Below are 11348 nucleotides of genomic sequence, written 5' to 3'. Positions count from 1 at the left end.
GGTGGGAGTTGATGTGCTGGTAGCAGTTGCGGAAGCGACTTGGGAACTGGAGGAAGAGGCGGCAGCAGGAACGTAGTCATTTGGATTCAAATGACCGCAGTTGGCTGCTTCGTTTTGGGTGCAAAGCTTTTGGGCCGCAGCATCATTTTCACCTGCGGCAATGCAGTTGGAGAAAACTTGTTCACAGATGTAAGTTGGTAAGGTTTCTTGGTAGTATTGAAGACCTGGTGTGGATGAATTTGAAGCGCAGGTACAGGTGTAGTCCAAGTCGGTCTATCGCGAATCTCAAATCAGTATATGATAAAAGCTTGATAGCAAGCACCGAAATCAAGTGCAGTGCGGTGCAGATGAGTTACTTACAGTGTCACAGGTGTTGTCTTTGACAGCACCATTGCACAATGTACCGCAAGTATTGAGCTGGGCATTACACCATTGAGCTGTAATCGATTAATATCTATTATTCTATCAGAAGATAGATTCTAATGGTAATTACCTCTCAACGAAGGTGAAATTGAGTTTGGATCAATGGTAGCGTTGGAGCTGCTGCTTTGAGCTGCAACGAGAGCAACGATGCTGAGACCGACGATCGATTTGATAAACATCTTGAAGGCGAACTTTAGTTGCAGGGAGTAAACGAGTCAATTAATGATTATTCGAGAGGTTGGAGATGAGACGAGAGGAAAACTCTTTTGAAAGCCGGATGAAGCGATTCAGAGATTCGGAGAAGTTTTCTGACAATTGGAGATATTAATTGTTTGGAATTGGAAAAGATGAGGAAGGGAAGGAAGTTTGGAATTTTAGTAGAAAAGGTGAAGGTGGTTGGGGTACAGTATGTATTTGATTTTATCGTGAAAATGTATTGGCAATTTGGCAGTCAGTGGTTAAAGTCTGGCAAGGACCAATGGGAGGCAAAGATCAAAAATGAATGCTAGGGAACTAGAAAGAAAGCGGGAAGCAGTGACCAATTTAGTTAGAGCAAGTATTAATTGGAAAAGTGAGGACGAATCAATTGGACGGAAAATGGGAAAGAATTAGATTACTAACTGTGATAAGGTTAGCTCATCAATCTATCTGGACTTCCTCTACTAGCCTCCACCTCAATCCCTGTTACACACAGTACTAGCTTGAATGTTTTGGTACCTGGTGTACCAAATAGTTTGCCAAGCTTCTTCGTTTTTGACCAATCAACCAATGATTGGTAAGGAAGCATCTTGCAATTGATAATTTAAAAGAAACTCGTACCGGTAGAATGAAGTGGTATTGTTGTTGTTGTCGGTATTTGTCTCTCATATCAGACCTCCCTTCTCATCATCTCAAGCTCGCTGTCGCCAACATAAATAAGTATATCCTCTTTCGGTACCATCTCTGTACTCCGTAATACCGGAATAAAAGAAAAAGCTTTGGGTGATATGATACATACCTAACCCTCATTAAACCTTTTCTTGCTAAGTACTCTCCGTATGTATGTTTGTATTGGTCAGAAGAAAAACAAATGGAGTTTTAGATAGCTAAGTAATATCCGTGACCTGGCAAAAATGAAATTACCTCCTCAACCTTTTTCTTTTCCTCTTCCTCCCTTTCTCCCATCCTGCACACCTCTTCTTATCGGGTCGGGATTATGTCACCAAATACCTAATTCTTCCATGCTTATTCTTCCCATCACACCAAATTGTACCTGGCTTGGAAGCTAAAAAAGCTTGTTTATCTTCTTTATACAAGGATTTGAGCGATTAGTAGAATTTAGTACTTTTCACATGTGGTTAGTAAGTGGATGGGTGGATGGGTAGATGGAAAAATGAATATCCTCGACAATATTCCTACAATACCATTCATTTGTATGTGGTTTGTGCTTTGTGCATTTTATTGCTTATCAGAAATAATAAACAGAGAAATCGCCTCTAACAGAGTTTCTCTCATTTCCCCTCCATGGAAGTTTTTGATGACATTATTGTTTAATGTGAATGGAATGGATCAGTTCAATTGATGACGCTCCGCTTGGCCGCTGCCGTGGAGGCTTCTTCGCTTCGCTCTGGTAGAAGGGAAGGTTTCTTATTTCAAGTCTTACAGTTCTTACCGTCTACGATTGAAAATGATCCTTTACCCCTGTGGGCTGTAGCCAACCGGAGAGAAATATCACTTTCCTCGGCAATTTTTCCACCCAAGCCACGCTAAGACTAATTAGGTAAGATGAAAAACATACGCCCTCTTTGCGACAGTCATGTTACACTTTCTCGTCCACCCCGTTTCTAACATCCGAGATCTTAAGATATAATAAAGGTACAAAGGTACAACAAGACGCACAAAGGGAATAAATCGGCCACAATTAACCTTCTCTTGTCTCGTATTCGAGATGGTTAAATATATCTCCAACATCAAATAGGTAGGCGATGAATGGTATAATTGTCATCTGTTTCCGTCTACCTATTCCATACATCTAGTTACCCTAGTACTATCTATCTATACATTATGAAGCATTGCTTTCTCTTCGTTGAGCTCCACTCAGGCTTCACTCCAAGCCTCTACCGCAAAAGATGGTGCTCCCATCCATTTCTGACCAATCCCATTTCTCCTTTCTCTCTACATTGCCAACACCTAAAACTACATCCACCATCAATCAGACCAGCTGCATAACAACACCATTCATCTCGAACAATTGAATCAAAACTTCATTCAAGGTCTCAGACGACGCATTTACTTTTGGATCGAGTACAGTGTGTACTTACTGTACAAGTCAAGAAGAAGAGACACATTCGCTTCTCTGACAAATTAGGTTGATGGATGATTTCCATTCATTTGGTTACTTACCATTTTAGTTTCAACGGACTATTCTAGGGAATACAAAGCTTACCGAGTAGTAAGTACCTACTCTGTGAAGAATAACAACGGTACCGTACCTAGTGATTAACGATTAGCGACACGTTCTGTTCTTTCGGGACCGGGCATCTCCGGCTATCGGCTTAATTCCGTTTCACTTGTCGTCGATGGGTGAGTCAAAAATGTTTGGAACTTTTCACTCGCGGACTCAGTACGGGACGAGTTGTGCCAAGATCCACATGTGATCGACAAGCACATGATCACGATGTGGTTTTTGATTTCGATTCGGTTGAAGCTTTTTTGCCTCATTTTATTTCCCATTTGATCCTTTGAAATTGTTTTGCTTTTTGAGACTTCAAAGGTTCTTGTTCATGGTAATTTTCGTTCAAGTATCCGAGGACTTAACTTGTGTGTCTTTGAGTAAGAAATATTGAATTGAGAGATTCAAAATCAATTCATAGGAGGCGAGCCTCCTTATCAGTCAAGTTCAATTTCGAAGAGTAGTCTCTTGATGATCTATTCCAATATCTCTCAATCAGATTAAGTCTAGTACCCTACTTTTGGGCCACCCCTAATATGGGCCACCCTTTTATACCAAAAATGACGATTTTTATTTATTAATTATTCAACAATTAATGAATTAAATCAATTGAAATTTTAATTATAGAATCATTATATAATTATAAATAAATCCTGAAAATTTCAGATTTTTTATAATTTTATTGATTGAGATATTAATGATTAAAATTGTTAAAAGGAATGACCTTACACAGTGTTACGACGGCGTAACATAACCCGCATCAGGTAACCAATTAGTTAGCAGGATCATGTGACAAGTGTCATCTGATCCGAAAGCCGACCGACTCCCTGAGAATCGATCGGCCCTTCAAGAGTCGATCGACTTTCAGAACACGAAGGTCTATATAATCAAGATGGATTTCCTTTGTATAGAGCTTCGTGCTCAAGATCAATCATTTAGTATACTCTACTATTAGTTACGAATTGCATATCATTATGGTCATTACTTAAGTCCCTGCTTGACGCCTAGTTATAAACCACCTCGAGAGCCTAGAGCACTTCCATGTGATCTAGACGGCAAACCTCGTAACAGATTAGTGGTAGCCGAGAAGTAGGGTACTAGACTTACCTGTCTAAATGCCTACTAGGGTTTTCAACCACAACTTATTACCCTCGTTTGACGAGTTTGTCGGACTGTGTGCTAAATTCTCGGATCTTCATTTGAATAGGAATAGAATATAGGATACTATTGCTACTGTCCTAGGGAATCATATTATGTGATCTTTAATGCGATGTGGAGGATGGCTTCCGTATTCGATGTTCCACACCAACAAAAGATGTCAGATTCAAAAGCTTGTTTGTTTTAACTACCGATCCTTGATCGCCCCGGTCTTGATGTCCGGACGATTTTACTGATGCATAGACCTCTTCAGTATTCGTTATCTTTATGATACAGTTACAGATTTTCTGTCTTTACATACGTCAATTGATCTTTGTTAATCATCATTTTAGTCGAGTAAATTTCAATATCTTAATTGCTCTGAGCAAGGTATATACATACATTATTCATAATCTTGACCTCTTCAAAACCCTAGCATGATGATTCGGACCTCCGATCCTACCATACAAGTTACTCCGCCTTCACCAACAAAAATTGACGACGACAATAAAAAGCATGGGAAGGAAATCAATTGTACTGATGAATCAACGTATACTATCGAGGGTCATGAGGAAACGAAACGACAATTTTCTATCATGATAGAAAAGGGTTTTGCAAAATTTTGTTGGTTGATTGCTTACACCCCAAAGAGATGTCGATATGATCCGGAATCTCCACCAAAATTCAATATGGCTTTGAATTTATTGTTCGCATTTGTGAGTTGCATCTTTCTCGTGGTGATAGCTGGGAACTTTTGAAGAGTTTGGTTTTTTTTACATGAGATTTCACTATAGTTTACATGCAATAGCAGTGATTTCTACCTCAAGTATCCTCTCATATCTCAGAATAAGAAACAAAAACATATTCCTCACTCATCAAATAACTTTTGCTAATAAATATTACTCAGGCTTGTACCTTCACGGTAGCAAATCTCTACTACAGCCATCCTATTCTCAATATTCTAGCTGAAGAATTCAATGTTTCAAATGAACGTGCATCGATCATTCCAACAGTCATGCAAGCAGGCTATGCAGCTGGACTTTTATTTATTTGTCCTCTGGGCGATATCTACAAAAGACGGAATTTCGTATTAATATTGATATTTTGTACTGCTACAATGGTTAGTCATTTAACTTACATATTAACTGGAGGATTTTTCCAGAGGAAAGAAGCATGTACTAATATTTGGAATATAACAGTGGTTGGGACTGTGTCTCACTGATTCCTTTCCGGTCTTTGTGGGGATATCTTTTGTGGCTGCTCTTACTACTGTTACTCCACAACTTATGCTGCCGTTGGTGGGAGATTTGGCACCATCGGATCGTCGAGCTACTTGTCTCGCTATTGTTTCTTCAGGTTTACTTCTTGGTTTACTTATTGCTCGGTTACTGTCTGGTATTCTAACTCAGAATACTACGTGGCGAACAATTTACGTAAGATCCTCTTCTCCTTCTACTCTCAAAATCCCACTAAAATTATAATATAATATATGCAGTGGTTTGCCTTAAGCCTCCAATATCTACTCTTCACCCTCCTCTACCTCTTCATGCCCGATTACCCCAGCACCAACCCAGGCACCTTCAACTATCTCTCCCACCTCCACAGTATGCTCCACCTCTTCCTCACCCAACCCATCCTAATCCAAGCCTCCCTCATCGGCCTCAGCACCTCCGCCCTCTTCACAACCTACTGGACAACCCTAACATTCCTCCTCTCTTCCCCCCCATACTCCCTTCCCCCCATCCCAATAAGTCTCTTCTCGCTCCTCGGCATCCTAACCCTCCTCCTCTCCCCCCTCTCCTCCCACTTGCTCATCAACAAACATCCCCCCCTCTACAGCAGCATTCTCGGTCTCCTCTCCTGTCTCCTCGCTCTCACCATCGGCTTCGCCGCAAATTCCACACTCGCAACTCCCATCCTCCAAGCCATCTTCCTCGATCTCGGTATCAATATCTCCATGATTGCGAATCGTTGCGCGGTTTATAGTATTGATCAGAAGATGCGTAATAGGATTAATACGGTTTATATGACCTGGGTTTTTGTGGGTCAGTTGCTGGGTACGTGGCTTGGGAATAGATTGTTTGAGCGGTTTGGGTGGAGGGGGAGTTCGGGGGTGGGTAGTGTGTTTGGGTTGTTGGGGTTGGGGTGTGCGGTGGTGAGGGGGCCGTGGGAGAGGGGATGGGTGGGTTGGGGTGGTGGCTGGGGGGTTAGGAGAAAGGTTTTGGATGGGGAGGTGCCGGATACTGGCGGGGTGGAGGATGGGTTGCCCGATGGGGAAATAGAGGCAGGAGGGCAAAAAGTGAGCCTGGGTGTTGGGGGGGAAGAGAAAGAAAGACATATTACATCTTTACAAGGTGGAAGTAATCATGGTACATGATCGAATGATGACTCGGTACCCAACTCACAACATTGAATTTATAAGTATTTTTTTTTCCAAAATTTGGAATTGAAGTCGAGTGGATATGAGGGTTCGGGAGAATTCAATATCAAATCCACACGCCGAACTAAGACATATATCTCGGATAGTGCGGAATTGAAAATAGTTAGAAAGTAAAAGTAACGGTTTGTGTTTTGCGTCTTTGTGAAGGGTATGAATGATATATTTGACATAAATAATATAAATAATATGTTAAAAGGAATGACCTTACACAGGGAATAGTGGGAAGCTGATAGGGCAGAACTGAGGTAATATTGGTCTAGTGTATTAATCACTCTTTTTCTAAGTTCTATGGAAGTGCGAAGCTCTCCTACAGAGAGCTTCTCAATCTAGTCCTAACAGGACTAGTGCCCTGTGCACGTGCTACGCAGGAACCATTCACTTTAACATAATATAATATATTGATTGATTAAACGTAATAAAATATATAAAACTCAGAATAAAATAGAAAAGGAAAGTATAATTGAAAAATCTTTGTAATTATTATATAAATAAAATCTGAAATTATTTCTATTATGATGTGACGGAAATCCCTGCTTTCCTCCCACCCTTATTATATAAGAAACCTCAGGTACATTAACCATGTCCACACATGATACGATTACTCGAGATTAGTATGCGATTTAGGTGACCTGAGGATCAGATCCGGACAAGTACTAGGTATCAATGGTTATCGGTAAAGTAAGATCATTGGAGGAATAAATATGACTTCTTTTTGCCTAGCCATTGCGGCTAGGCCATTCATTTGTGTATATATAGAGTAGCTATCCCCATCTACAGGTGCTCTTCACCTGTAGATTCTAAGTTAAATACAATTGCTGGTCTATAAACACCCTTTTGGTCACATATGATTACAATTTCATTATTATTTTAATTATAAAAATTGTTAATTTTTGTAAAGATAGTTTATCAGATTTTTATTATATAAATTGTTAAAGTGAATGGTTCCTGTGTAGCACGTGCACAGGGCACTAGTCCTATTAGGACTAGATTGAGAAGCTCTCTGTAGGAGAGCTTCGCACTTCTGTAGAACTTGGAGAATGAGTGATTCATATACAAGACCAATATAGCCTCAGTTCTGCCCTATCAGCTTCCTACTATTCCCTGTGTAAGGTCATTCCTTTTAACATATTATATAATATCATTTATCTTTTTTTATTCGGAATAAAATAAATCTGATTTTTTTAAAGGATAGGTAGGATGAGGATATTTATGAAATTTACAGGATATAGGGCCTTTATCCTGGCCCTAGGATAGGATGGGAGAGGGTGAGGATGGGAGATTTGAACCGCTGTTCCATAATTTCAACGCCCATCCTTGCCCATTGAGCCCCTTGACCAGTGAAAATAAAAGTAAAAGTCGGTTCGAAGTTTGTGTTTGTGCGGACTGGACTGGAAATAGCCTGCTTAATGTTTTGAAGTTTATCGAGAGAGTCAAACATACCATAACACTTCCAAGATAGTGTGTGTGTTAAGCTTTCCCAGTATTCGTTTGAAAACGAACCGAGGTTTGATTTAATAAAATAAAGACTGTATGCTTTAGCAATGCGGTTAAGTTCCTCTTCATCTGCAGAAGAGAAGACAAGGAGCTTCTTGGCCGAAGGCCGTTCATGAACAATTTTTACTGGGATAGCTGCTTTACGATGTCCCTCTAAATTTCCGGTGTGGAATCCTGTTGCTGTTGTTGCAGAAAAGATTGCGGCGATACACTTGGGACGGTGATATGCTCTCCTTTCAGTTCATGGTCTCGAAGATAGTGATATACATCCTCAAGGATGACATGAGCATTGCTACCCTGAAAGTGAAGGAGTTCACAGACGCTATACGCGGAACACTGTTTGGCCAGGCTGTTGGACAAGTAGGAAACTACCGACAAATTCAGCTCGACTGACTGTTATTATTCATGATTGTGTGTAGAACCTACCTTAATCTTCAGGTACTCCGCATCAATAGCCATGTTTTACTTCTCAAAATTTGCGTTTGGTGGTGTGATAACACGCTCGAGTATCAATACCATTTTTTATTAGGCCTGCAAGACCACTCGCGCCGCCCAAGTGGCCGATGTTTGATTTGACAGCACCTCTGATCAAATCTATTAGTATCAAGTCTCAGACTGACAGGCCCATGTTTCAAATGATTACAATGATAATGTATTGAGTATTGTTGCTTACACAATAAGAAGGTCATCGGCACTACGAATCTCCCGGAACACCTTGCCGATCGCATTGACTTCTATCGGGTCTTTTTCCTCAGCTTGATTATAGTCCCAAAATTATTCTACTCTAGGGCTTTCTTAACTTACCACCGGTAGGGGTTCAAGTCCCGTGAGCTTCGATGTATGATGCAGAAGATGGACGCAAGCCCGCTTTCTATAGGTTTCTCTAATGAGGGTCTCATGTGCATCTCCACTTGGTTGTGTAACAGGTTGAGTTTGACCATCTTAATTGGTCCTGTAGCTCGAATCACTGCACGTATTGTATCCCTTGCATCTATCACTGCGGCAAGACTTTTGAAGACGATGACTGCAAACCCTTCTCCCCTTACGTATCCTTTGGAGCGATCATCAAAACTATGACATCTACTGTCAATAGAGAGCATGTTCATGATTTACAAGAGGTGCAGTACATCTAGAGAATACATCAAATTTCAAGCACCTACAATGGCCTTATATTCTAGTCAGTAAGCCTCAAGCTGCAGCGCAAAGGGAAAGAACCAAAGTAAGGTAGAAATTTACATGCCATTTCTGCTTCTCCCAGAAATAGATCTCTGCAAGCCATATCAAGAGAAACCAAACTGCTCGAGCAAGCAGTGTCAATATTGGCACTTGCCTCTTGAAAATTGAAAAACCAACTGATCCTATTTGCACACATTGACAATCCCGCTACACCAGTAGCTGCATAGCTGTGCCACTGATCAGGATCTTTTGCATACATATCTCTCCAGTCTGTTGTAAAGCATCTAGTATACACAGAAGACTTTGAACCTACGACCATTTCCAAAGATAGACCCGCTAGCGATTGATTAGCGTGAACCTGGCATTTAGCCATGTTCTATGAAGGGCTCACCATTCTCCAGAGCTCGATATGTGGTCTCGAGAAGACCTCGCTGTAAATGATCCATATCCCTCGCTTCTTGAGCTGAAATTGAGAAGAAAGGGGCATCGAAGCCAGCAATAGAACCGTCGAGGAAGTGGCCTCCACGGAAAGGAAGCTATTTATGTGTTAGTGCGATTTTGAATAACGCCTGGTTAAGAAAATACCGAGTCCTGTCTCGCTAGATCTAAATGGTAAAACGATGAAATATTTAATCGAGATTGCGGGAAGTCCTCCGAAGCACAGCGAGCCTGCATTAGCATATACCAAAATCCATCACTTGAATGTGCATCTTGTGGAAACGCAAAAGATATGCCGATAATTGCCGTGGGATTAAGCAAAAAAGGGCCACTTGAAGGTAGATTCATTACTGGCTGTGTGGCACTTGCGTTTTGAACCGAGTCTTCAGAGGAGTGTGAGTCATTGCCGTTTACTTGAACATCTATAGAGGCGTAGGAAGCCATGTGTGAACCTGGCCCAGGGCGTCAATGGCAGTGATAATTTAGGACCTTAAAACTTCCACTCATATTTGCATGATGCAAGTGGGATATAAAATAGTATTTCTGAAGAGTCTCCCACAAGATTCCCATCTGAGACTTCAGTTGGCCCGCTGCGGACTTGGTGGTAAACAATCATGTGACGGCGAGGGATAAGCAGCAGTCCAAGGACAAATAGAGCTCTGACCAGGTACAAATCTAGTGACAGCTATACCCGGGAAAATCGAAGAAACCTTGATGTTCGCGATTTCGGCACTGACACGGAACACAAGGATTCTCTCGCCACTACAGTGCATGATATGAAGATGCAGGCTTTCGATGTCTGTGGAGTAGAACCGTACCCGCCCGTACCACACCAACCTGTGCGCTTGTTTTTTGCGCTTTTGACAATCTTGAGTCCTGCATGAGGCGCTCTGAAGTTAGCAGCCACTTCAGAACTGGTGTGGATAAGGAGAAGAATTTTCCTATTGAAATGACAGGAGAACAGGAGTGATAATCAGAAATGGCGTCTACTCGGTCAAGAAAGCGCATAACAATTTTCGGGGTATATCATGCCACTTAGGTTAGGGTGTGGCTTTTTCAAGTAAAATTTGCACCCCCCCTTTCCTTGGACGAATCCTTCTGTCTGGATTAATTGTGCGGCCATTCTAAAGATTCGATGCCGTTGTTGAACAATGTCAGTGGTTAAATTTATTCACGTGCCACAATGTAAGATTATGTCTGAGCATCCAATGGAAGAACCACAGCTTGGAAAACCGACACCATGAAACAATCTCTGGTATGCACAAACTATGTAAATTGTTGGTCCATAATTAGATTCACACTTGATATTTTTTTTTAGACCAGATTAGACACGAATCATAGTGCGAGAGGGCAAATTATTTGACAAGAACGATCTCAGCTTTCGCACTATGATAATGGAAATAATGATACTAAGACAAATCAGAACTTAAATATAAAATAAACTCAAATGAATATAGTGACGGTCCGCTTACTACTTAGAATAAATAGTATAGTTAATAAATGATTAATTATACTCTTTTGAAAAACCTGATTCAAGTCATATAATACATTAATAAAATTGTGATTTAATAATCATTTATTGATAAATTTAAAAGACACCAATTAAAATTCAAAGATATTAATAAATAATTATAAAGAGTTTAAAAATGACTTAAAAATAATTTTATATTTTGAAGTTTAAAAATAACTTTAAATTTTAAATTTAAATATAATAAGTTTATTATTAAAATTTGTTAAAGTGAATGGTTCCTGCGTAGCACGTGCACAAGGCACTAGTCCTAATAGGACTAGTCCTATTAGGACTAGTGC

The 11348-nt window shown here is 40.5% G+C and overlaps 7 protein-coding genes across 7 annotated transcripts in view; 2 read left to right on the top strand and 5 right to left on the bottom strand.

Moving 5' to 3' along the window:
- The window catches only part of SS1G_01226 (hypothetical protein), a gene marked incomplete at both ends in the record, with an annotated part of 898 nt that extends 296 nt beyond the window's left edge, over window positions 1–602 (bottom strand). The window contains 3 exons of the mRNA XM_001596982.1: window positions 48–273; window positions 361–437; window positions 494–602. Coding sequence (XP_001597032.1) covers window positions 48–273; window positions 361–437; window positions 494–602 — 412 coding nt within the window. The remainder of the gene's footprint in view (window positions 1–47; window positions 274–360; window positions 438–493) is intronic.
- A 452-nt stretch (window positions 603–1054) lies between these two features.
- SS1G_01225 (predicted protein) lies at window positions 1055–1210 on the bottom strand (the record flags this gene model as incomplete). Its single annotated transcript, XM_001596981.1, has 1 exon — window positions 1055–1210. The coding sequence occupies one exon, from the start codon at window positions 1208–1210 to the stop codon at window positions 1055–1057; it is 156 nt and encodes a 51-aa protein (XP_001597031.1).
- Window positions 1211–1976: 766 nt separating this feature from the next.
- Window positions 1977–2220, bottom strand: SS1G_01224 (predicted protein; the record flags this gene model as incomplete). Its single annotated transcript, XM_001596980.1, has 3 exons — window positions 1977–2029; window positions 2075–2168; window positions 2197–2220. The coding sequence occupies 3 exons, from the start codon at window positions 2218–2220 to the stop codon at window positions 1977–1979; spliced, it is 171 nt and encodes a 56-aa protein (XP_001597030.1).
- A 1749-nt stretch (window positions 2221–3969) lies between these two features.
- Window positions 3970–4749, top strand: SS1G_01223 (predicted protein; the record flags this gene model as incomplete). Its single annotated transcript, XM_001596979.1, has 2 exons — window positions 3970–4028; window positions 4428–4749. The coding sequence occupies 2 exons, from the start codon at window positions 3970–3972 to the stop codon at window positions 4747–4749; spliced, it is 381 nt and encodes a 126-aa protein (XP_001597029.1).
- A 788-nt stretch (window positions 4750–5537) lies between these two features.
- Window positions 5538–6368, top strand: SS1G_01222 (hypothetical protein; the record flags this gene model as incomplete). Its single annotated transcript, XM_001596978.1, has 1 exon — window positions 5538–6368. One exon carries the CDS (start codon window positions 5538–5540, stop codon window positions 6366–6368), a length of 831 nt encoding a protein of 276 aa, XP_001597028.1.
- Window positions 6369–7665: 1297 nt separating this feature from the next.
- SS1G_01221 (hypothetical protein) lies at window positions 7666–8384 on the bottom strand (the record flags this gene model as incomplete). Its single annotated transcript, XM_001596977.1, has 2 exons — window positions 7666–8136; window positions 8352–8384. The coding sequence occupies 2 exons, from the start codon at window positions 8382–8384 to the stop codon at window positions 7666–7668; spliced, it is 504 nt and encodes a 167-aa protein (XP_001597027.1).
- A 682-nt stretch (window positions 8385–9066) lies between these two features.
- Window positions 9067–9983, bottom strand: SS1G_01220 (hypothetical protein; the record flags this gene model as incomplete). The annotated part of the gene is made up of 4 exons (XM_001596976.1): window positions 9067–9081; window positions 9415–9437; window positions 9493–9637; window positions 9891–9983. The coding sequence occupies 4 exons, from the start codon at window positions 9981–9983 to the stop codon at window positions 9067–9069; spliced, it is 276 nt and encodes a 91-aa protein (XP_001597026.1).
- Between the last annotated feature and the right edge of the window lie 1365 nt (window positions 9984–11348).

This window comes from Sclerotinia sclerotiorum, genomic scaffold (genome assembly GCF_000146945.2).
Source record: "Sclerotinia sclerotiorum 1980 UF-70 scaffold_2 genomic scaffold, whole genome shotgun sequence".
In the NCBI taxonomy this organism is placed as follows: domain Eukaryota; kingdom Fungi; phylum Ascomycota; class Leotiomycetes; order Helotiales; family Sclerotiniaceae; genus Sclerotinia; species Sclerotinia sclerotiorum.
Note: the sequence above shows the minus strand (reverse complement) of the source record. Positions and strands in the feature narration are given on the sequence as shown.